Raw genomic sequence first — 25416 nt, 5'->3', positions numbered from 1 at the left:
GATTCCAGGGTCAGGCATTCATTTGAAATCTGAGTGTGACCTTCCCCAAACTCCCCACCAGGCTCCTTTATGGCTTCAACCCAGGCTCAAGGAACAGGATTTGCTGCTGAGATTATGCCACAAGGGAATTGAAACGTGGCTGGCCTCTTAACTGGGCTCTAGAAGGATTTCAACAGACTGCTAGCTGTGCTCTTCTAGGGCACCCACATTCTTTCCAGCTACGCTTACCAAGGGAGTCGGCCCGCTTCATTGGAAAAGGAGAGCTACAAGAATGCAATGGGACACAGACCTTTTCAGATACATGGCGGGGGTACGGGGGGGGGGGACTGAGGAAAGGGCTGAAGGAGGACACTACCCCCTGTCCCCTCCACCTTGAATAAGTTCTCTTAAATTTTGGGAAAGGAGAAGTGAATAGGGTGCCTCTTGAAAAGAGCTCCTTCAAAGAGCTGAGAATTGGCTCCCAGTCCTATTGGACTTGGATTCCAGAGCAGTCTTAGCTACAGGGAATTTGGGGCAGCTTCCTTGGGTCTTGCACTGAAGGGGGCTCTGCACTAGGAGTCCCCACTGTCTTGCAACCAGCTGCCCCAGCCACGCCTAGACTTTGCTGCTGCTGTGAGAAACAGCTTACCCCCTCCCTCCACTCTCTTGCATGCCACCCCTCACTCCCTCCCATTCCCGCACTCCCCTTCCCTTGCATGGCACCCCTCCCTCTCCCTGGTAGTGGTGGAGGGCAATCTGCTAAAAGGTGGGGGGGGGGCTTCCAACTCCCCTATTACAGCTGATCCCCTGACCCTCCTCCTCCACCCACTGCCTGATTCTGGGGCACCATCTTTAAGTTTTGCAGGAACCCCAGCATAACTAAAAAAAAAAACCTCTGCCTGCTTGTATGTATATAATTTAAAAGGTGTTCTCATTGTGTGTGTGTGTGTGTAATTGGAGTCAGCTTCTGAGTTTCACAGAACTCCTTGTTCAGCACAGGGAAAAACTCATTTTCTGTTCCACCTATTACGTTCTGTGAAACCTGCACACTGGCTGAGTAACCCATACCAGTTTGCCCACTTACAATCATGCTGACCAGCAGGAATTTCAGAAACATTTAGCTATCTCAGATAAACAGTGAAGTGAGTCCTCTACCCCAGTCCATCTAGGTAGAAAGTGGGCTTGGCAGCTTCTGGCTGTGTCAAATTGCTGTGTGTTTTTTGAGTGTGAGGAGGTTAAATGAGGAATGGGATGTGTCTTTTGAAGGATGACTATCATACCCTTTTAACAGCATCATTTTATTATAAAACATTAGGAAATTAACAAATATATTTATTTAGCAAAAGAAGCAAACACAAATTCCCAGAAGACAACCCTTTAACCCACAAACAGATTTCCAGATTCTATTTTGGGTTCATATGGAAGATACAATTCTATGATGTTTGCGCACATATAATTCTGTACAGCTGTTCTTCATATATACATAGATGACCCCACAATTGGGCACACAAAGAAATCATGGAAGACATCGGAGCCCTGTAGTTTGTTCTGCATGACATTGGTGGATGTGGAGAAGATGTGTTTTCAGCCATTACCCCAGTCTTTCAAATGCCTGAAAGTTCCGTGGCAGAATCTGCTAGCCTTGCTGAAAGGGAATTTAGCAGGGCACTGGCCTTGGGATAACTCCCTCCAACTTTAAACTTCTGTCATCCTGCTCAGACTTCCCCCCCAACAAGGGAAAGAAGAGGGTACCAATTTGTGCTGCCTTTGGTCTAGTGTTACTTCATGGGGATTCTCTGATCTGGAGGTGCGGTGACTGCTGAAGAGGGGAAAACATGCATAACTGAGAATCAAACCCGAAGGGAATGTATGCTCAATGCAAAGGAGACCACGTGTGCATAAGTGGTTTTTTGTTCCTTTTGTTTGCATCTCTTCATTTGGCTATGTAAATTTGGGGGAAGGGGTCTCAGTGGGGAACCATTTACCATGAAGAATTTGCAAACAATTGAGCCTCAAAACTCTTGGAGCCAAGTGCTGCCCATTTGCGATCAGCAACTACGCAGTCTAAAAAAGTGCCTTTTGAAGGAGGACAAGAAAAATGCTGCACAAAGGTAGACGAGTTGTCTGGTTGCATTGGCATTAATGAACTGACGTTGGACAGGCAATTCGATTGTGAGCATTCGTCCTCCTTTCAATAAGAGCACTTGAAGACTAATGGCGAGGCACCAGAGCCATCATCTTATGATCTGACTGAAACAGACAGATGATCTCACGTTTGCATGTGTGTAGTTGAGACTGTTTCCTTTGGCAAGCTTCACTGTTCACCTGCTTCTGTTCTCATTTCCATAAGAAGTTCAGGGCAGCGGGCTGGTGAGAATGGCAAGAAGCACTCTGGTAAATATCCCTCAGGCAATAATGACATGGCTGGAGAAACCTTAAGTCAATCAAGGAAACCTCCAGATGAAAGCAGGAAGGCCAGGACCCAAATGGCATTTTGCACAAGCTCATTTTTTTAGAAATCTGAACTTTTCATAAATTTGAATTTCAATATAATACCATTTCGAGGGTAGCAAAAGGTGGGGGGGCATGAGTCAGCCAAAGAAGCAATTGCAAGGAAGCCCTTTTAAGGAAGTATATCTTGGGAAGTGCTGAGGAACTTACTGTCAGATGTAGCAGTGACTATTGACTTGAATGGATACTGTAGTGTAGAAGCTTGGACAGATGTATGAAGTTATTGTTAGCTATTAGCCATGATAGCTGAATGAGACCTCCAGGTTCAGAGGGAAAATACTGAATTTTACCCCTTGCAGGTTTCCATGTGACATCTGACCAACCAATGTTGCAAACGGGATTCTGGATTAGAGGACCTTTATTCTGATCCAGCATGGCTACTCATAAATCCCATTGACTTCAAATGGAAAGTTAACACACGTGTATCTCCTTTTGACAACTGTGAGACTTAAAATGAATCAGGAAGACTTCATCTGGATTGTGACCTAAATCTAAAACATTTTAAGGCACTAAGTATTGACATTTCACAAATTGATCTTTCTTTTTGTTCCCACTGCTTAAAACCCCTTTGTGGCACATGAGGGCTGAAGAACCCTGAGTGCTAATACCTGGCCAATGCAAACAGTTGAAATCTGCAGGTTCCTTCCATTGCTCTGGTTTTGATCCCGCATTTATACCTGTACAAAACAAATCAAGGAGCCAGAAGTGAAGGAGACCCATACATTGTGTCCACCAACCTGTGACCAAAGAGGAATGACGGAAGACAACTTTGCACTATATAGATGTAACCACCTGTATGCCTACATGCTGAAATTTGCAAGCAATCTTTTCTTGCTGTACAGTAAATTAACTGCAGCCAAAGACTCGTGTGTCAGAGTTCTCCAGATCCATGGAGTTACAGTCAGGGCAGTGCTTGCCCTCGTGGGACAAAAGAGGCAAGAGGGTGCATGTTCTGTCTATGTTCTTATATTCACTTTTTTGTTTGGGCTATGGCAATGATCGCCGCTGTCAGCTGATTGATGAGCTTAGCTGGGATGACTGTCTTCTGCCAGAGTCAGACCTAAAGGTTCTCATGGGACAGGCATGGGGAAAGTGTGTGTTACAAAGGTGGCCAACTAGTCCTTCTTGACAGATTGTCCAGGGCAAACCAAAGAACTTGCTTCCACAGTTGAACATGGGAGGGGCTACCCCATAACTAGCATCACTAAATCCAGAAGGCACAGAAGAGGAGTCTGAACTGGAGTGGGTGTACTTTGTTGTGTTTTAAGTTGTTCTTGCTAGTGCTTCAAGTGGCAAATTCTGTATAGTTCCTGTGTCGTCTTGGGGGACCTCCTGGAATCTTCTCAGCAGTTCCTCCAAGGCATGAGAGAAAGTCTCCTGAAGAGCAAAACAAGTTGCGCGCGTTCTAGAGATGGAGCTCTGAGATTCCAGAACTTCTCCTGGACCCTTCCCTTTCGCAGCTCAATTTCCTTTCAAAGCACTCACGGTGTTAAGAAGCAAAGCCAGATGTGTAGCCATTTGATCACAGTGCGGTTGGTTTGTATGTACAAAGGGAGAGGGGGGGTCACCTCTGCAGGACAACCATGCTCCAGTCTTTAACTCTGGTGCCTCTTCATGTGCAGAGCCAGGTGGTCAGAGCGGGAGAAGCAGCGGCCACAAGCAACGCACTTGAAAGGCTTGGCTCCGGTGTGCTTGCGGTAGTGTCGGGTGAGCTCATCCGAGCGGGCAAAGCGCCAGTCGCAGCTATCCCACGTGCACTTGTAGGGCTTCTCGCCTAGAAGGGAGGACCCAAAGGAAACCTGTTATTACATCTGCACACCTGTTGGCTGCCATCCAGCCTTCTCCCAGGGTGGATTCAGGCCACTATGATTGGCTGTCGAGAGAGAAAACCTTTGCTGTCAGGATGGGCACTAGGTTTGCTGGCTATTCAAGAGAAGGACGACAAGGGAATGCATGGTTACAGAGCCCCTTGGATCGCAGGGCCAAGAAAATAGTCAGGCCAAGGGTTCTGCAACAAAGGTGGTTGGGAATGACAGGCAGCAAATGGGAAAAGTAGGATGTAGCCAAAATCCCACTGTAGTCTGCCTCTTCTTGGGAAATGGCTCAGCTGCAAGAGCAGCAAACCTGTATTGGCTTTCATCAGATGCTGGTCACACACTCTCAGTCCATTCTGCTGTGAAAACTAGCAGAACATTGAAAAATAACAATTCCGGTATTCAAAATGTTCTACTGCAAGGAAGTTTCAGAGGATGGCCATGTTGGTTTGCAGTAGAACATTTAGGTTTGAGTTAACATTTTAGAGGATGGTGATTCATAGGGTCACCGTGAGTTGGAAGCAGCTTGAAGGCATGTAATACATGCATGCATGCGTGCATACAGAGAGTGAGTGAGTGAGTGAGAGAGCTCCTTAGAGACCAAGAGGAGTTTCAGGCTCTTGAGAGTCAAAGTTCCCTTTGTCAGACACTGTGGAATAAAGGTTCTATTCTACTGACTTTGACTGTCATAAGCTTAGACTAGGAAACCCCTCTTGGTCTCTAAGATGCTACTGGACTCAAATCTAACCTGTCCAAGAAAAACTCAGCTGGTGCATGAGAGGGGAATGAGCTGGCAGCTGTCTCAAACAGGAAATGTAAGGATCCCCAGTTTTTTTTACTAGGGCCATGGTACTCAGGATTTGGGGAGAGTGAGGCTAATCTTTTCCTTTGCACCATGTCCCTGATAGGAATCAGTCCCCCCACCCATACTGTCCTAAATAGAACCAGAGAAAGGCCGAGTGTCTTCTGCTCCAGTGCTGCCCTTAAAAATGCATGTTGGGAAATCTTATTGCAGATTCCAAGCATAAACTGCAGTTCCGTCCTCCTGGCTGTCTATAGAAGCCCTAGCTTTGGTGGCTGAGTTGGAGTCCTTGGGTGTGGTCCTCTTCAGTCTTAACCCTGGCTCGAATTCAAAACAGCCCCCATTCTCCTGACCTCAAAGACTTATGTATTGACTACATCACTGTGTGAACCAGGGGGAATACACAGGATTGAAGGGGAAGGCATATCGTTCAGTGAGTTTCACATATGTGTCTGTGCTTGTACATAATTATCCCGTTTATATTTGTTTTACATATGGCTACCCATATCCTCAGTCAGTGTGCAAGCGAAGATAGGCTGAGGGGCAACAGCTGCCACAACCCAGCTCTTTTCAGGGCCACTGTCCTGCACTGACTCTCTCCTGACAACTGAGCATGCCTATCCAGTGCACACCCTCCTCAGAGTGGCGAAAATAACATGCCTGCCTCCTGGGAGACAGCATGCAAAAATGCACGTCCGCATGCACTAAGGCACACGTGCGCGCGCGTAGCCAGGCAGGTGTGAAACTGGTTGCAGTCTGGATCAGACCAGCACCAGAAGGGAACTTTGGCCATGGGAGGGGAGATATGGTTTTATAGCTCCATTATAGAAGAATTTCTGCTCAATTTATGAGCACCCTACTGAGAATTTTACAACCGTTTCTGGAACACGTTGCTTTGAGAAAGTCTATGTTCGCAGGTTATTTTCAGCCTTGAGACAAAGGCAAGGTTTGCCTCAATCAGCCGGAGTCATTGTCCCAGGTAGGGTCACTGGGTTCCAAACAATAGCCAAGCTGGATTCCAGGATAGAAACAAAACGCTCTCCATTGTCCCCAGTGCAGACTCCTTCTCCCGGGGCAGCACGGCAGGGCAGGCAGAAACAATAGTCTAACTGCCATTCCAGTCCCAAACACTGCCTGAGTTTTATATTTAATCTCCCAAGGCTGCTAGTGCAAGGAGCTGGACCCCCCGCAGATGAACGGCCCCAGCCTTCTGGGAAAGGGAGCAGAAGACCACTTGACCCATATCCTGGCTGTGGTGCACGAATGGAAAGCTGAACCGCAGCTGGCAGGCCTGTTGCAACATTCTGGTGGCTGCGTAGACCCCTCAACAGCTGTCCAGCACAATGGGAGTCCTTGGAGGGGAAGTGTATATCATCCTTCAAAAGCCACAGAGAAGCCCCTGGAGACCTTTCCCCAAGGGTCCTGTCCTTATGAGAGTTCTTTGGGGGGGGGGGTTTAGAGGAATAGACTGGTGAGACATGACTCAAAGACTATTCATCCCTTGGCTTTGCTGCAGAAGGCACACTTTACTGGGGGTGTCTGAGGGTGTCCTGGGATTTCAACTGATCTCTAGGCAACAGGGATGAGTTCCCCTGGAGATCTGACCCAGGGCTTTTCTGTTTCTGTTTGGCTTTATGCAGGCTAAGGCTATAAGGTGTAAAAACAATGAACAGAACCACTGAAAAGTTATTCTTTTGGTAATAGTAGATTTTAGAAATATAGAATGAGGGTGGGATTTTGAGGAGCTGGAAAAAAATCCCTCTGCATTGATCTTCCTTTTGAAAACTCTCAAGTTAAACATCCAATTCTATTTTTTGAGAAAGTCTGAAATGAAAAAGAGTTATTTTCCTGAGCCTTCACCTACCAGTATGTGTTCTCTGATGTGCCTTCAGGTGCGAACTTTTGGTGTAGACCTTTGAGCAACCTGTGAAAAACAGAAGAGTGAGAAGCAGTTCCAAATACAATCACTAAGGCCGAAGCAGTTGGCAGTGAAGGGATTTTCCTCAGGGAGAAAAGTGCCCAGTATTACCTGAGTCACTTTCCTTTTCTTTCTTTCCCTCGCCATGGCTTCCCCTTTATCTTGGCTCAAGTTGTCCTGCCCCACACCCATCTTGACTGGAGATGAACTTCACCTGAATAATTCCGCTTTCCTTTGGTCTGCTGTCTGGATTGCTAGGGAAAACGGCCAATTTGGAAAATGTGCCATTTAAGAAGCAACCGATTTCTAATCTGGTAAAAGAAGTGATCTAGGATTCTTTGAGCTGCTTTGTACATGTGGTAAAGGGGTTGTATGTCTGCGTTGTCATATTATGCTCAGTTTATAATACGTCACACATTTAAGGAGGAGGCAGCGCTACCAGTGAGAGGCTGCTCAAGATGTGACAATTGGAAGTTAAGTGCTTTGGAGAGGCTTGCATTGTATGTACAGGTGGTTGAGAGAGTCACACATGTACACGAAACCACCTTTAAAGTGATGCCAGTCGCTAAAGAGTCAGCTTCTACAGGGCTCAGCAGTAACCATTTGCTTGCATTCACGGGACCACTGTATGAGGCCTACTGACATGAGCAAGCAAATGGGCAGCAAAAATGGCTTAGCCACCCCACCCCCCACTTCAGAAAACTGGCTGGGGATTCTAGTCTCCAGGTGATAGCTAGAGATCTCCAGCTGTTACAACTGATCTCCAGGCAACAGAGATCAGTTCACCTGAAGAAAATGGCCGCTTTGGAAGGTTGACTCTATAGCATTGACCTAGAGATTTTGGAAGGTTGACTCTATGGGTTGACCTAGAGGTTTTGAGGATAGAACCTGAGAAGGGCAGGGTTTGGGGCAGATAGGGACTTCAGTGGGGCATAAGTCCCTATCTGTCTCAAACCCTGCCTTTCTCAGGTTCCATCCTCAAAATCTCTAGGTCAACCCAACCCAGAGTTGGCAACCTTAGAATTGTCTGGGCCTGTAAAATTTTGGCCAGATATTAATTTTAAGGTGGTAGTTGTGTAGAGTAGGGCTGCCAGGACTGAGCTGAGAAACTCCTGGAGATTTGGGGGTAGAGTCCAGGAAGGACAGGGTTTGGGTGGGGGAAGACCTCATCTGACCTCATACAAACTACCTCCAGAGCAGCCATTTTCTCCTGGAAACCAGCTGTAATTCTGGGAGATCTCCAGCCCTCACGTGGAGAACACCAACCCTAGTTCATGGTGTCTGGTGAACTGTGTGCTAAATTGCTTCTGAATCTTTGCAAGCATCCCTCATTCTTAGCCCCCGGTTTAGTTTTGTGAGCAGACCCTTGGACAGGGGGATTTCAAATTCTTGCTGCTTTAGAGAACAGCATGAAAGATCCAATGCAAGATATTAAGACACACTTCTGGCTCTACCAGTGCACCCCTAAGCAGCATTACACTTTTCTAAGTTCACCACAATCAAAGAACTTAGAAGGGTCGGTTGACTCTCCTAGAGGGTGGAGCACATAAAAATAGGGTGGAGCAGATAAAAATAGGTTCTGGAAGCAGCAGGTGCCCAGATCTACGTGGGTCCAAGAGAAAGCCTGGGTGTGGCTCATGAGGCTGTACATTACTTGGGCTCACTTTAAAACCTCTCCTGTGACTTGTCTGGCAGTGGGACCTGACTCATGATTGCTGATGTAAGACTGAAAAGGCCTTTGCTTGGCACTGAGATAGTTTGACTTCTGAATCATGCATCTGAGGACCATTCATGCTGCAAGCTTCTGCTGCCAAACAAAAGAATGTTTTTTTGGAGCCCTACCAGGGTAATCGCAGTGGTGGATTCTCCTTTTTTCCAACTCTGGGTTGTTCCTCCGGTTGTATTTGGGCGTGGGCATGATGACGTGCCCCTGGGAAAGGTTCCCCAGGCCATTCGGAAGAGGTGGGATCTGGGCTGGCTGAGCCAATTTCAGTCCAAAAGCAGCTTCATAGGAAGGCGGAGGAGAGATGGTGTTGATGAGCTCCGGCTGGTTCTCGGGGCTGCCAGGTTGTGAGTTGGGAGGCGAAGGGGGCAGGCTCACCCCTGGCACAGGGTAGAATTGTCCTGCTAAGTGGAAACTGGCTTGCCCTTGGGAGGGGGGTTGGAATGGCTTGGCCTGCCCTCCTGGCCTTGTGTGTCTGGGAAGGGGTCTGGTGTCCAGCAAGGAGCTGCCGGTGGACATGGCAACTCCAGTGACGGCGCTGATGGCGGTGGTGTTGCATGCCGGGTGTGCCATTCTGGTCATTTCCCCTCCACTGTGGCTAGATGGCAACTGGTAAAGCAGGCTTGAAGCCAGAGGGATCTCAGAGGGCATTTCTTGTTTGACGAAGATATTGTTTGCGGCCACTGAGTGGGGCATGCTGAAGACACTGGTGAAGTCTGGCAGAGTCTGTACTGGGCCCGTTGCAGATGAACAGGGTTGGGCAAAGCTGGTGCCAGGTTCCATTTTGATCTGGGGGAAGGGGGCAAGGGCCTTGGTGGGCCGATAGAGTCCTGTGCGCAGGTGAGTGGTGTCTGGAAGGATCACATTGATATTCACACTGTAGGGAGTGGAAGGCAGCTTCTCCGTTGAGAAAAACTCATCCACCACCGAGGCACTCTCCCGGCGATACTTCTTATCAGATTCCATGGCCACTGATGACTCTTGGCCAGAGAGGTACTTGTCCATTTCAGCTTGTGCCTAAAGAAGAGATGCAGAAAAGGAATAACTTGACTTTGGCTAAAGTCACAATGTGCCTCAGGGCGACAGAGATTGTGCACAGAGTCCCATTGGCTGCTCAGCCCCATGTAGCATCTCATCATAAAAAAACAAGTGTGAACTGTGAGGTCAATTTACAAGTGAAAACGTACCAGAATGCAGATGCAAAAGAATCTGATTTCCGGTAAAATGGCTAAAATAAGTAGGCACCCAAGCAAAGCTGTTCTCCTTGGAGAAAGCCATTCTGAAAAGACTGGGAAAAATCTGAGGGGAGGGGGGCTATGTGTGCAAAGGGTTGCTGCTTTACATGGCTCAGATGATCCACCAGGGCCCAACAGATGACAATTTTCCAAGTACCCACATGTGCTGTTTTGTTTTGTTTTGTGTGGGTGTCAATAGTCCCAACCAATGCATTCTGCAACAGAAGGCCTGGGCAATTTATTTTTCCCCATCTTTATGTGCATGGCAGAAATGCCTTGACTTGGAGAACATCTCTCTGCTGCCTGCTGTCGATTGCTCCAGCTGCACTGTGTGACTTTCCAGGCAATTGTTTCTAAACCCAAGAGCAAAACCCTGCCAGGCAGTACCAGGGAACCACCCTAACGAAGGAGTCAAATGCCACACATACCTGAGCTACAGAAGGACCTGCTTGCTCAGGTATGGCGGCAAGTGGCGGCTTTCCAAGCCTCTTTGCTTCCTTTATCTCTGAACTTCACAAAGGAAGAGCCTCTTTCAGAGGCCATAGCTGGTATGAGCCAGGCCTACCCAATTCACCATGCATGTCCTCTGTTTAGGATATGTGGAGTGCCTTTCTGTTTGATCATTTTGTTTCTCTTTTATTGTGCTTGAAGTTGTGCCTTTTGGAAAGGGAGAGGAAGAAGAAGAGGAGGAGTTTGGATTTATATCCCACCTTTCTCTCCTAAGGAGACTCAAGGTAGCTTACAAAGCTCCTTTCCGTTCCTCTCCCCACAACAGACACCTTGTGAGGTAGGTTGGGCTGAGAGAGTTCCGAAGAACTGTGACTAGCCCAAGGTCACCCAGCAGGAATGTAGGAGTGTGGAAACACATCTGGCTCACCAGATAAGTCTCTAACACTCAGATGGAGGAGTGGGGAATCAAACCTGGTTCTCCATATTAGAATCTACCTGCTCTTAACCACTACACCACACTGGCTTTTATACTGCCTTTTTGCCCAGTTTTGCGTAGCAGTGGTTGAAAACAGAATGCTGGATCTGACGTTTAGTTTAATCCAGGGGGACTCTTCTCATGGTCACACTTCCTGCTGTAACCATACAAACATAAGAAGCTGCCTTATGCTATGTCAGACCATTGATGCTCACGACTCACAATCATGTATTCTGGTGGGCAACAGCTCTGCAAGTTGCTAGGCAAGGAAAGGTTTTTCCTGCCTTGGGATGCAAGGCACAGCCAGGCAACTGGTAGGAGATGGAGGAGGAAAAGGACTTCTGTATTGTGTGTGTGTGCACCCCCAGCACAATGATATTACTCCCAGCACAGCACAGGAACTGGCAGCAGAGAGACACACCATAAGGGAAGTAAAAGATGGTTGAACGTTGGACTGTTTTGCAAAGATGCCTGCATCCCACACTGATTTCTGCACTTAGCTGTGGTACAGGGCACATTGCAAGAAGACACTTACATTTTTGACTTCTGGATTTAAAAATAGAGAGCATAACATTAGCTCCTAGGAACAGTATTTTGGATCTGCACACATCTGTAGGCTTCCGTGGCCTTCTCTTCTATACAGAATGCAGATCTGGGATGAGGTTCAGCTTGGCTAGCTGAGATGTCTTCCTTTTGACTGACTAGCTTTTCTGTAGATTTGCCTTTTCTCCTAAGGCAAAGGCTGCTTTAACTCCTTGTACCCAGTACCCTCCCTGTCTAAACATTCCAAGCAGATTATCCTGAATAATAGAAGATCATGGCCTTTGATCATCCAGATTACAGCAGGCCATAGGCAGATAGCAGAAGGGACCAAGGTACACCTCACTAGGGGGGCACAGATGACACAAACATAAATAAAATCCATACAATGCAAGAAACCAGGCTTTCTTGCTCCAACATATAGAGATAGAAAGACTGAAGACACATTCGTTTTACCCCATCCCCAGAAGTAATTTCAAGAAAGCTGAAGGAAGAAAAAAAAATGCAGATTAAAAGCCATACTTGTGGAATTATTATCAATCTCTTGCGTGACATTCCTTTACAAGAACCCCATTTTTGCACAGAATACAGCTAGCTATATATTCCTTTGGCTCAATGTCAATCTTTATTGTCTTTCTCTAGTAAAATATTGACCAAGGTAAATATTTGCCTCTCTGATCATTCAGTCTTGGTATTGACCTCCATCTCAGCCGGTTTCTATTTATTGATGTTTTCTGCCTTCTAGAACTCGCTAAGTTCAGAAGCTGGAGCAGCAGAATGGTCCTACAGAGGGGACCTCCAAAGCCTAGACTGTCTCTATCAAACACAGCATGCAGAGTGGTGTAATAGTCACCTGGGGAAGCCCAGTCTGCAGGGAAATGGCAGCCCAAAGGCCAAGCTAGATATAGACAACAATGAACTATCTGAAGGCCAAAGAGAACCATCCACTTCTTGTTACTTCCTCAGAGCTTGCGGGGGTGTGTGTGTGTCAAAACTGCTGTTTGCCTGGGGTGGGGTGGGGTGGGGTGGGGTGGGGGGTGGGAAGAAGTATGCTGTTGCCCATCTACCCTGAAATGTTACAGCCACAGGTTGAGATCCAGCAGCAACAAGTCACATTCCCAGTCTGATGGGGCCATTGGCTGTCACCCTGGTTACAGGTAGATTGCCTTTATGGCCCCTTCCAGCTCTATGATTTCTAGGTTCTACATTTTCCTTACACTTTGAAAACTGATGCCAGGTAGGTTATTATGAAATCACACAACCTTAGTCCAAGTAGTCCAGTATCCCTCTTTGAAAACCACCATCTACTGACTGTGACAACTGTGATCAACTGTCTTGTAAGCTGTAAAAAAGATCACAACCCCAGACACCGGAGAACTTGTTCTGAGGCTCCAGTCTCACTGGGTGTACTGCTTCTTCTTTTCTTTAGAAAACCAGCCCCTGCTCGGGGGACTTGATTGCTTAAAAGGAAACTGATCTCCATTTGCTATGTGTTTTTCTAACATACCAGGAAATAAGCAATGAGAATTTGCTAAGCCAGATTCGTCCCCTTTTCTTTCAAGTGGCATTCTTTCAAGTGGCAAAAATCTTTGCCAGTTTCCTGGCCAGTGATGCCAGATGGAGGTTTTGTGACAGAGTGTGCTCTATTCCTTCTGGAAAGGCTGTAGGAAATCACATCTGGAATATGACCTCGATCGTGCAATTCCCAGGAAGTGGTGTCTAATAGGAAGCATTTGGATTTGGAGAAGATTGTGTCATAAATTGTTTGATCTGGCACGAGTAGTGTGTGCCCTTGTCAACTGTATGTAATGCTGAATTGCATGGACATATTATGGAAGCACTATTATTCATGAGTGGCACTCCATTGGGAGGAAAATATGGAGGGGCTGCCTTATACCACCTAGATCAAGCTGTAATGGGTTACACTGGATCTGGAGACTACATGTCCCAACAACCCATGCCTCTTGGCTGTGACTTAAAAATCTCCCATTCCTCAGGGAAAGAAAGGAGAAGTGAAAGCACAGAAGGAAGAGAAAAAACATGAGGACAAAAAAGGAGGAAGAGGAAAACACAGGACTGTGAGGCCTAGTGCCACCAGGGATTTTGGCAGAAGAGCGGGCTAATACCAAAGTGATTCAAATTAGGATTGCCAGCCAGGGGCATACCACCCTAGGGACATGGGGGCACACCTTTTGGTCAAGCGGCACCCTACCCCGCTCCTGGGCTCCCTGCAGGTTGGCTTGGCTTCTGCCCTCCCCAGCGCCTGGGGAGAGCAGGAGCTGGCCTGCAGGTACACGGAGTGTGTGTGTGTGTGGGGCGCGGTCTCCTCCCCGGCTTCTGTGCTTTGAAAAGCTGACCTGCACGGAGGCTGGGGCGGGGCTTAGGGGTGGGGCCACATCCTGAGCACTGCCCCCAAACTCCAGGGGGTGCCTGGAGAAGGAGTTGTCTCTGTGCGCCATCCCCCCCCCCCCCTACGCCTCTACTGCCAGCCACTGGAAGGGCCAGGCATTCTCCTGGAATTCCAGCTGATCTCCAGACTGCAGAGGTGAGTTGCCTTTTCCTGGAGCAAATGGCAACTTTGGAGGGCAGTCTCTATGGCATTATATTTTTACTGAGTTCTTTTCCATCCCCAAACTCCACCTTTCCCAAATACCACCCCAAATCTCCAGGAATTTCCCAAACCAGAGTTGGCAACTATGATCCAAATGCTGACTGTGTCATTTTCTCTGTGCCAGGGCTGTCAAGCTTCCCACTTCAGCAGGATGACTCATCCGGGCAGCCTGAGTTGCCTGCCACCAGGATTTTTTTAATGGCAAAATTACCTACACCACTATGTCATTTCCAATACAGGGTAGCTCGAGGAATTGCTGGAAACCCTGTAGTTTTTCTGCAGAGTTTCCAGCGATTTCTAGAGCTACTGTACATCACTTCTGGGTTTTCCCTAGAAATGATGTTGCCATGCAGACAATGTTCCACCCCCACCCCCCACCTTCCACCTCGAACCCTCCCACTGGTTGCCAGACTGGGCAACCCTAATAGGATTTGATTTACTGTTCAGCCCGTGCAAGGTCACTGCTGAACTGAAGCATAATTAAAACCTTGAATGATTTTATTGTGAATATCAGCTATTAACTGCCCCCCCCCCTTTTGGTGGCCACAAGATACATCACACTCTGATACCTAGAACCAGGTGCTAAGTAGGGTGGCCAGCAAGCAACTGGCAGGAGTCGGGTGGGCAGGAGAAACAGGAAGTACCAGGGGCAATGGCATTGCATCACTTCTGGGGGTAACTTGGGAATGAAATCATACTTTTGTCAAAATTGCTGGAAATTCTGTTTTCCTCTGGAAGTGATGTCATGCTATTGCCTGGTGGTGATTTTTAATTTCCCCCCTTCCTACCAGCGACCGGAGCATCAACTGGCAACGGGAGCCCATGGCAGGAGTAGATCTCCTTTGCCCAAATGGACAAATGACAAGTCCGTTATCAATCTGAACTGGGGAAATGTCTGGAGATTTGGGGGTTGTTCCTAGGGAGCATAGATTTTGTGGTAGGGTTGGAGTTCAGCAGGGACCGTGGCGTCTGCCGTCTAAAGCAGCCATTTCCTCCAGCAAAACTGTTCTCTGTTGTCTGAAGACTAGCTGTAATGTCAGGAGGAGTTCAGGTTTCACCTGGAGGTTGGTAACCTTAGATGGAATCCATCAGGGGTAGTATAGAATCTGCTAATCCTTGATTTGTCACATGATACAGTATTGTCTACTACAGCTGGCAGTGACTGTCCACAATCACAAATAGAAGGGATCTATTCCAACCCTCTTCTCTGAGGTGAGATCCTTCTGATTTAATACACCAGAGATGGAAACTGGGACCTTCTGCATGCCAACAGGACCTGTCCCCCCCCCCTCACGTGACCAAGTGGTGTGCGCCCAGGAACATGGGATACCCCATGTCCCTATGGGTGGTTCACCCCTGAAACAGGTACTTAGTCGTGAGTCATGGCTCTCTCCTGCACAAGGAAATTAACAAATGTGTTACTTTTCAGTAACATGTTTGGATGACCCTACGCCCCAAGCATTTTGAAAACAACCATGTGGATGAGGCCCAAGAGGGGGAATGAAAAGAACTTGCAGCATTCTAGGCAGAAAATCTCTTTTCTGATGTTACTGGAGACGATCTGGATCACTCAAGGTTATCTGTCCTCCAGTCTCAAATCTCTTCGATCTGCCTACAGTTTCCCTAGTCAATCAAAGGAGGTTTTTTTTGGGGGGGGGGAAACAACATTAGGATCTTTCACAATCAGCTCTGTAGCTCCCTGAAGGACAATTTATATATAAATCGATTAATCATCACATGCAAAGAGACAATGCCGTGCTTGCAAGCCCACTCTAGTTGCCACGAGTGTAATGGCTGGCACATCAATCTCCTGGTCCTTTGGGGCATTCAGGGCAATGGGAGAAGCAGGAATGTTTTCCCTTTCATGGCATGAAGGTGTTAACCTCCACTTCTACCTGCCTCTGCTACGTGTTCATTTCCTTCTGAAGGTTCTTGGAACCTGAGCGCTCTGTACATTATCTCATCCTTGCTGGCACCTACCCAGAAAAGGCCAGTTCAATTGGAGTAGTCTATGTGTGTTCTAACAGGAAAATGACGCAGAAATCGGAGGGGAGAATTGCCACCGGAAACCAGAGTGGGAAGGGGTTTTGTCCAGTGCGGAGGCTATGCTTTGTCATTGAGATGGATGACTAACAGAATACTGAACCTTTCATAGGAGCTAAGTGTACACAGTGGCCACCAAGTTTTTTTCAGGGAATTTGGATGACGTTCCCTCTGCTATCACATCAAGACAACCAGGATATTGTAGGCTACGAGGTCCTGGGTCAGGGTGGGTCAAGTTATTGAGGTTGTAAAGCTATGTGAATCATAGCCGCAGCACCTGCGCTTATCCAGTTTCATGAAGAGACTAAGAACTTTAATGTGTTGTCGAAGGCTTTCACGGCCGGCTTCAACTGGTTGTGGTGGGTTTTCCGGGCTGTGTGGCCATGGTCTGGTAGATCTTGTTCCTAACATTTCACCTGCATCTGTGGCTGGCATCTTCAGAGATGTATCACAGAGGGAAGTCTGTTACACATGATGTCCAGTGCTTTAACCTTTCAGCACCAGAGACCAGGCTTGGCTGAGACCTGGAGACACCTAGCTGAATGGGATCAGGACCTGAATGTAAATCCATGCCCTCCAGCAGTACATTTTCCCTGGCCTTCTCTTCCCACTCTGCCACTGTTGTAGAATGAATTTAAACTTACTACTGAGGCACACATGGCCATTGGTCTTGGCTAGACCTCACCAGTAACAGTCTGAAGTTCTGAAGCATTCATACTTTGTATTGTAGAATAGCAGAAATGTACACTTTTGACAGCTAGACAAGAAAACGTGCTCTTTAGCTACAGAGATAAGTGCATTTAAAAGTTAATATTTCAAAAATATTTTGGCAGGCCAGCAAGTTTCATGGAAGAGTCTTGTTCACTACTGTGCTGCAAATCCCTTGTTTACTTAACGTCAGGCACGTAGGCCAGTATTCCCGGCACTTTAAGGTATGCAAATCTCCCCTTCCCATACAGTGTCTTCAGTGAGTTATAAGAAATCTACCAGCAACATTTCTTGAAGAATCAAGTAGGACGCCAGCATGTTACAGGGGGAAAAGGGATAGGCAGAAAAGTCCCGTCCTTGGCAGCAGCAGAGACAGAAAGAGAGATCTAGCAATCTCCTGCAGATTCCTAGAGGTCTCTGGAGGAACACATAACAGTTAATATTCAATGAAACCATACTTTCCCCTAGATTCTCCACTATTCAGTCCTATCCCCATAATCTTCCAAAGTACAACCAATTTTCTGCATCTCCTGTTTACTTTGCTTCTAGTTCGCACCTCCGTTTCATGCAAATGAAAACCTGCCTTGTGATGAAGGAGCAACTGTTTACATTCAGACCTTATAAGGAACATATTCTAAAAATCCGAGGGAGAGAAAAGTGAAGGGTCCTTTCTACCTGGGCCACTGCATGTCTCTGCAACAGCATTAAACCCTGCCTTACCTAACCTAAACTTTAATCCAGCCTTGGCTCCACACAGCAGGAAAATTAAGGTGCTTTAGGAACCAGTGGAAGTTGGCCAGATGTCACCAGGCATCTCTTGGCTTAAGCATTTGAGTAGGAACCCACCGGAGAAGAGAAAACTGACCAGAAAAGTGGCTGTTATTCATAGCTGGCCAAGAGCTGAGTTTAGCCAGTTCAATTAAAGCAAAATTAGTCTGAAGCACAGCTCCTTTCCTTCGACAGATGTATTTATCCGGGAAAGCTAAGGTTTTGCAAGTAGGTCTTGTGTTTAGGATGGGAAAATGTGTGAAAACATCAAGCTCGGAAAAGAACTTTATTAGTGTGATCCAGAGAAGAGTTTCACCCTTCTAAATCAATGGAAGTGAATGAGTTTAGCAGGGTGTGACTCTGTTAGGGATTTTATCACAAATTTTGATCTTCTGAATTTTCAAAAGCTGGAAGGCATTAGGCATATACATGAATCTAGGAAATTAGTTCCCATGCTTTTCCAGAGACACACCTGAATGCATGTTTTAGTGGCAAATCTAGCCACTAATCTCCCAAGTTGCCTTGCTTGGTAGGTAAAGCAAACTCCTCACTTCAGAGATCAAAGGAGCAAACTAATCAAAGGTCAAGATCTTGGCTTTGGAAGATACTGCTGATTGTGCATTCCAGGAAATCCCAGGGATAAGAAACAAACGGAGGCTCCTATTTCTAGGGAATGATTATGGAAATCTAACTGCATATCTTGCATCTTCCAGCCCACATCAGGGATGTTTCTGTTTTGAGCTCCTTGCAGTACTTGTGAACTGCCATTCTCTGTTGTTCTTTATGCACATTGCTTCGAGAGGTGGTTTACCACAGGAGTCACCACCCAGCTGAATAGTGGGTTGAAAGAACGGTGGTTCTAATTCTGATCACAGACAACCACAGTAACAGAGCCATATCCATATAGATGCACACATTCTTATAAAGTGGTAAGGAGCATCCATAAATATTTGTTCCACAGGGCAATACAATGTTAACAGCTATCGAATACAAAATGTCAGCACTAGGTGGGTCGCTTATCGCTACACAGTGGCGCTCTGCCTTTTCCTCTCCAAATCACTCCATGCTAAGTAGACCTGCAGTCTTTTCTAAATTCTGTCAACAAGATGGCGCTGGGAAGGCTTCTACATGGGGGTTAATAATTAGCTAACAGCCTGCATTGCCTTAGCAAGAGAAAATGGAGGAGGATTTTGAAACATTGAGCAACAAAAGAGAGAATTCATCATCTCAAAGTGGGAATTACACATCTCGAAGAACAAGCTGTGCAAATCTAATTCTTCTGAGGTCAAAATCATCCTTGACATTTCCCAATCCCTCATCTGAACAATACAAACTGGATCCCCAATGTAAGTACTCTTATCACTGGCAAAGTGGCAACTGAAGCAGATTTCTTTCAACTGGCTTCAATTCCTCCCTTGAGAATCTTTCCTGGACTGCCCAGAAAAATGCTAAAAGTAACAGACAGACTCCCAAGTGTGGCTGTAATAGACACTTGAGTATCCTGCCAGCCAGTTCATTACTTAAAGGGGCAGCTCAGGATGAGCAAGGGGTCATCTCAGAAATTTGAGTGTGGTCATGGTTCCCCCAAGGACGGTTGGCAAGGCCACTCAGGGTGCAGTGGAATGGCATAGGAGATTCCTACTGTGGGAATGGCCCATGATGAATATGTCCTGGGGGAAAAGTACAGTGCACGTGCTGCATTCAAACTATGGACAGTGCCTGAAATTGCTTATTTGTTACCTGCCACTATGTACAGACATTGAATTAGTATGTTAATTATCAATTTACAAACCATTTTCAGACTCTCACCCCAGTGGCATGGACGGGGAAATGACTGCTGCAGGGACTGGGGCAAGAAAAGCACAGGGAAATCTGCCATGTGGACGCCCCATGGTTGTCGTCCTGCACTGGCATTTGCAGTAACAATGAAGAAACCACAGGAAAGCATCCCCATGTGGAAAGAGTCATGACATTTGCCACTTCATGGCAAACCATTCTTGTATGCTGGGGTCACCACATAAGCCAGGCCATTAAAAAAGTTTTTGGCACAGAGAAAAATTACCTGCTCGGGATGATGAGCATGTGTGCATTAATAGCTTGCCGTGTGGCAACAGCTGCCAGGTAGAGAGAGTGCAAGCAGTGACCACACAGTGGGTGCTGTAATGTGCTCAGGGACCCAGAAGATTAGTAATCTGGACAAACAAGGCTTTCAAGAGGAATGGCATGAGCTGGAGACAGATTAGGCAAGGCATGAGCAGCCATGGGGATGTACCCCAGCGCTAGTACTTAGTGTAATTTCTGGACAGATGGAGAGGACCTCTATCTCTTCCTCACCCATGCAGAAGAACACCCCACTTTGTAAGCCAGAAAAAGACAAGATGAGCCAAAGAGTCTCCTGCCCCTTCCCCCAAATGACACAACTCTGAGTGTAGCAGGAGATGAATGTGCGTAACGGCATGCCCAAAGTTGCAGGCATTGCGTTGAAATGTTGCAATCCTCCCACCGAGTTCAATCGTGCCTTATAGAGAGGCTACCTAGCTGTTTTCTTTGCTGCCATTTCCACATCTGAAATAGAAGTGGAAAAGGCATTTGTTTGCTGAAATGAAGTGTGTGCGTGTGGCACTTGGCTCCCTTTAGCCTCCTTATCCAAGTCTTTATCTCTCCCGCTGCTGCTCACGGGAAAGCCAAGCTGTAGAGTGGAGAATTTCAAGGAGAATTCCATTCTTTTGATTTGAAAAACAAGAGATCAGATGGCCAGAATGGCACGTAATCCTCAGCTCTTTGGAGCAATTGCTCTCTTGCAGCTCTGAAACACCCTCCAGGGCACTTGACCAAAACACCTTCCTCTTCCAAAGGAAAGCAGCCCTTCCCAAACTTTTCTCAACAAGCAGTTAACAAAACAACCAAAACAACACTCAGCCCGGCAGCTTTCAGAAGCACCCCTTTGATCCCGCTTATTCCGTCAGGCTCTGCCGCCAAAACATGTCACCACTTTTGGAAATTTCAGATTGGAAAGTTACTTTTACAAGCCTGGAGTCAAATACTGCCCAAACTAAAACTCCGTAATTTATTCAGTGCCTGTTTAAAGGACATGTTTCTGCCCAGAAAAAGTCAGGACGCACATTTACTCGTGGGCATAGAATATTTGCCTTTTCCCTCACCCGGTCAAGTCCTTATTCAGCATGAATCACATCGAGCAACTTCAGCCAGCTCAGTAACTTTTCATCTGCCTGAAATCAAATGCAATCATGCCCTTCAATCCTATGCAGGAAAAGGGTTCCCCACACCTTAAACCTTGTCTGTAATTTATTTCCACATCCTATCTGGCAAAAAGTCTCAACCAAGAGCAAGTCTTTGGCCATCTAACCCACAGTCTGGCTTTCTGTCGCAAGTCAAGGATTCCGGGGTGCCTTGGACACTCCCAGTGTGTCACTTACCTGTGCCAAATCATGTTGATTGTCCAGGATCCGTATTGGGGGTTTGATGTCATCAAAGACAGACGTCTCTTCTGTAGACTCCCTGGGCATTGTGACTGGCTTGAGTGGTGTAAATGCTGTACTTTCGTCTGAATTTGGAGTGCTTAATACAAGCCTCCCACCACTCATCCTGCCTGCCTTCCGTCACTCTCACTCAGTCAAGGTGTGAAATGCAATTCAGGAAAGAAAAAACACACTTTGGGACAAGGCAGTAAGAGGCACAGGCGCTCGGAAGCACGCCTGCCTGTTGCTAATCTTTAGGAATCCAGGTGCTCTGTAGCCTTAAGAATCTCAATCTGTTGCAGAAAAACTTCACCTGTCCTGATGTGGGAGGCACTCTAACCTGGCAAATGTCTGTGACAGACCGGCTGAACCAATCAGGGAGGAAGCGAGCACTGCTCAGGCCAATGAAGGAGCCAAATGCTTTTTCCTTAAGGCAACACAAGATAGAATGAGCAGTGCAGGGAGTCTGGCTGCTGGGGCGGCATCCATTAGCCATGTTACAGGTAGTGAAAGAAAAGAAATGGTGATTTTGTTGTCGGGTGCTTCTAGGAACAATTCTCAGCTACACCTCTGTTGGATTGTTTGTGCACCCCGGAATTACCTGGACCATCTTGCTGCTTTGAAAGCCCTAACTTGCCTTTCCTCTTCTCTCCCTTCATATGTGGCATCGTTTCACTACTGTGTTAACAATATAGTGAATCGTTTTTGTCTCTGCCTTCTGTGAGGCCAATGGAATCTTCATTTTTTCCATGGTGAACACAAAATAATAATTAAGACTATATATCAACAGTGCTTGAATCCAACCTACCAACTCTGCATTCCCTGGGCCTCACTGGCTTTCTAGTGAAAGACTTTTTCTTGACCTTGCCTGGTAGACAGAAGGAGTACAATAGAGCACAGTGACCATGTTATTCCTAGAGAATCTCTCCCTAAATTACATTACTTTCTAAAACAGCATCTAAAGTGATGAGCAAGAAAAGTGAGCACAGGAAACAGGATATGACAAGTCGATATAGCAGTATGCCAGATTCTCTGAGCACTTTCACACGTGCAGAATAATGTACTTTCAATCCACTTTCAATGCACTTTGCAGCTGGATTTTACTGTGCAAAATAGCAAAATCCATTTACAAACAATTGTGAAAATAGATTTAAAGTGCATTATTCTGCATGTGCAAAAGTGCCCATGTTACACTGAACTCTCTATCACAAGGAGGCTATATAATGTTGCCATTTCTTTAAAAACCCAAGAGCTAGTGCAGGGCCTACTATCAAAGAATCTTCATCACCTTACCTACATTTTTTTTGCAGTGTCTAAAATGATGAGTTTGCTGTACAAGAAGAGATAAGGTTCCTTTCAAACTGTTATCGCAGAACTCAGAAGCAGGCAGCTACCTGGAAAAAGGTAGGGTTACTGGTGTAAGGGCAGCTGATATTGCTGCTGCAGCTGCAGAATTCCTTATTTCATTCATTTTTGGCCCTTGTTGATTACAGTGAATTTACCTTGGATATTTGCATCTGGGCTGCTTCCTGTTTACCTTATGCTGTTCTACATACTTCAGAGTTTTGTTGAGTAAACTGACCAGGAGGGTTCAAGCAGGGCTTGCTTATTTCAAAAATATCCCCCCCCCCCATGTCAGAAGTGTTTAAGCACATGCTTTCTCAAAGCAGCAGTACCTCTTGCAACTTTGGTTTCTTTATTTAAAATATTTTTTAAAAAAATTGTGCCTTATAAACTCTCAAGGCCTGCAAGACAAAGAGAAATAAAATAAAATATCAGATGTTTTAAAAATGCATGATAGGACCAAAACCAGTATTACAAAATTTATCAAACAAACTGCCAGTACCAGTAAATACAACTCAGGAGAAAACCAAAGCCCCAAATTAAGTAGCAGCAGTTAATGAATGTAGTTTGAGCCCCGGGGGGAATTTTCCCACAAATCCTTTCTGTTTTGCTGCAATTTTCTGAAAGTAGGAAGAAATGAGACATGATGGGCCTTCTTGGAAAGCGAATTCCATTCTCCTGAGATTGTCACTTGGGAATGTTGCACTGTGCTTTTGATGGAGTCTGTGTGTGTGTGTGTGGGGGGGGGGGCATGTAACAGGTCTTTCCTGAAGACCCAGGTATGTGGGTTGCTTTTATGGAAAGAGCTGCCCTTTGGGCATTCCAGTCCTAGACTGTTTAGAGCTGTAAAGATTGAAATAGCAGTTTTTTCGAAGCTTGGCACAATGATAGGACAGGCTGTCTCTGCATGAGGAGTCACCACAAAACAAAAGATAAGGTCCCTGAACACTGGAACAGTCTTGGCTTGGTGCGTGAATCTATTTTGAGTCACTGAGAGTGGCCAAAAGCAGCAGAAGTGGTGAGCCAAAGCCAAGAGTGAGCAAAGACAGGCAGCAAGGTCTAAACATGACAGTATTATTTTTTGTCCAAGTGAGGCTGTGTGATCCACACACTGAACACAGTAGCCATGCTCACCAGAGCTGAAATGGAAAACCGTTCTGGAAATTCTTCACTGTGAAGTTTAATGGGGAATATTCTCAGCATCAGCGGAGTTCCAAGCAATGTTCAACATTCATCAACGTCTGATGTTTAGCAAGTTGCAGCAGTGCGTATTTGACACTACCTGACAGATAACTTGCATTAGGTTGCAATCAATGTTATGTTCACTTCATTGATTTAACTCAGACCAAGAAATGTTTGAACTTTGATGTAAAACTTCTTTTTTTGAAATTCAAATGGCTTGATGAAATGTCACTGCTTCTCCAACCTGCTGCGGTCCCAAATGCATAGATTGCCAGGTCCCCTGCAGGCCAGATTGCCTTCAACTCTGACCTACAACAATGTTATCATGTAGACAAGCCCTCTGGCAAATTTTGTGACATCAGGCAGCACTCCAAGTGCCCCAGGCTTCTGAACAACACACCCCAAAGAGACCCAACGAGGTCTACGCACGACTAGATCCACAACTCTGGACACCAGAGCCCTCATCAATGAACTCTTGTCCCTTCAGAGAATGAATGGAGAGAATAAGGTCACATTTGTGGTGTTGTATCATGACACATTAATGGGGCAGCATCCCAAAACAGGAGGAGATGGGAATGGAGCAGGGACCAGGGTGGTGGAAAGTGCCATCATGTCACAGTTGCCACAGTAGATAACCCCCATATAGTGTCCAAGGCAAAAGATAAACAGAGGTGGTTTGCCATTGTCTGACTCAGCATAGCAATCCTGGACTTTCTCAGTGATCTTCCATCCAAGTAGCAACGAGAACTGACCCGGGTTAGCTTCCAAGATCTGATGAGATTGGGCCAGCCTGGGCCAGTCAGGTCATTCATTTATTAAAGGACCAAATAACTCATTGCAAACAGAACCTTGTAACTGGGAAAGGTTGTAGATGAATGTAGCAAGATTTCAAAAATAATTATTCCACTTGCAATTCATTTCTGCTGGGTCCCCAAATGACAAGGTAACCATTCAGGCCCATTATGCATGGAGTGTTTTCCTTGGAGGTCTTCACTGTGCAACAGGGTCTCCTTACCTTTCTCTGTTTACACTTGAGGAGGTGCTTCACTGCGTGCTCTGTTGCTTGCCTGCCCCCACTTCTGGGTTGCTCCAAGACATCACAAGAGTGCCAGCTTTGTCTTTAAAGTCCTTTAGAGTTTTATATCGATATTTCTATGCTATGTCGATATTTCTGTGTTATATTGATATTTTTGTGCTTTTTGCAAAACCTGGCTGAAGATCCCCTGGAAATTCCCGTGCAGAGTGGTGGTGGTGGAGAATGGAAGGAGCAGAAACCCCAAAGCATGGAACAACATCGGGGTTTCCCCACTCATACTAACCTTGGGGCTTTTGGAATTTGTGGCAGTATACAGTGTGCCAGTACAGAAATCTCTGCCCTGAAGGAAACATTCCCACACTTCAGGCCAGAACAGCATTGTATAATTGGCCTGAAAATGCACACATTCATTGTCATATCAGTATCACTTGGTTGCTTATACCAGCTGTATTTTTACCTTCTGCTATTTCATATCAAACTGTCTCTCAGTGCCCTGATATCCCATGTTTACATGTATAATCCATGCCATATCCACCATATTGCAGCCATCTTGGATCAGCGGTGAGTAGCCCATGGTGGGGAGAGAACCTCCCAGAGTGGTTCCTCATGGACCAAAATTCCCATGGCCGAAGCAAAGAAGTTGCTTGACTGGTGTGAAGGCACTAGTCTTATTAGCAGGCCATGCTATGAGTGGGAGTCAGGGACATGGCCCTTGATCCCTACTCCCTTGATCTCTGACTCCATTTACAAAGTAGCCCAGAATGAAATCTAATAGCTGACTGTGGACAGAGCATATTC

The 25416-nt window shown here is 46.3% G+C and overlaps 1 protein-coding gene across 1 annotated transcript; it reads right to left on the bottom strand.

Moving 5' to 3' along the window:
* Nucleotides 1–1261: 1261 nt before the first annotated feature.
* LOC125443140 (Krueppel-like factor 5) lies at nt 1262–21334 on the bottom strand. Its single transcript, XM_048515080.1, has 4 exons — nt 21015–21334; nt 8867–9764; nt 6971–7030; nt 1262–4264 (listed from the first exon to the last, which is right to left on the bottom strand). Exons 1-4 carry the CDS (start codon nt 21180–21182, stop codon nt 4086–4088), a joined length of 1305 nt encoding a protein of 434 aa, XP_048371037.1. The 5' UTR covers nt 21183–21334; the 3' UTR covers nt 1262–4085.
* Between the last annotated feature and the right edge of the window lie 4082 nt (nt 21335–25416).

This window comes from Sphaerodactylus townsendi, linkage group LG13 (genome assembly GCF_021028975.2).
Source record: "Sphaerodactylus townsendi isolate TG3544 linkage group LG13, MPM_Stown_v2.3, whole genome shotgun sequence".
In the NCBI taxonomy this organism is placed as follows: domain Eukaryota; kingdom Metazoa; phylum Chordata; class Lepidosauria; order Squamata; family Sphaerodactylidae; genus Sphaerodactylus; species Sphaerodactylus townsendi.
Note: the sequence above shows the minus strand (reverse complement) of the source record. Positions and strands in the feature narration are given on the sequence as shown.

What these genes read in the sequence shown, in the direction of transcription:
- LOC125443140 (XM_048515080.1), bottom strand. Translation starts at nt 21,182, where the DNA reads ATGAGTGGTGGGAGGCTTGTATTAAGCACTCCAAATTCAGACGAAAGT. An exon ending in ATCAACATGATTTGGCACAG is followed by an intron (nt 9,765 to 21,014) that starts GTAAGTGACACA and finishes TCTCTTCTTTAG; the next exon opens with GCACAAGCTGAAATGGACAA. An exon ending in CCACCACTGCGATTACCCTG is followed by an intron (nt 7,031 to 8,866) that starts GTAGGGCTCCAA and finishes TGTTTTTCACAG; the next exon opens with GTTGCTCAAAGGTCTACACC.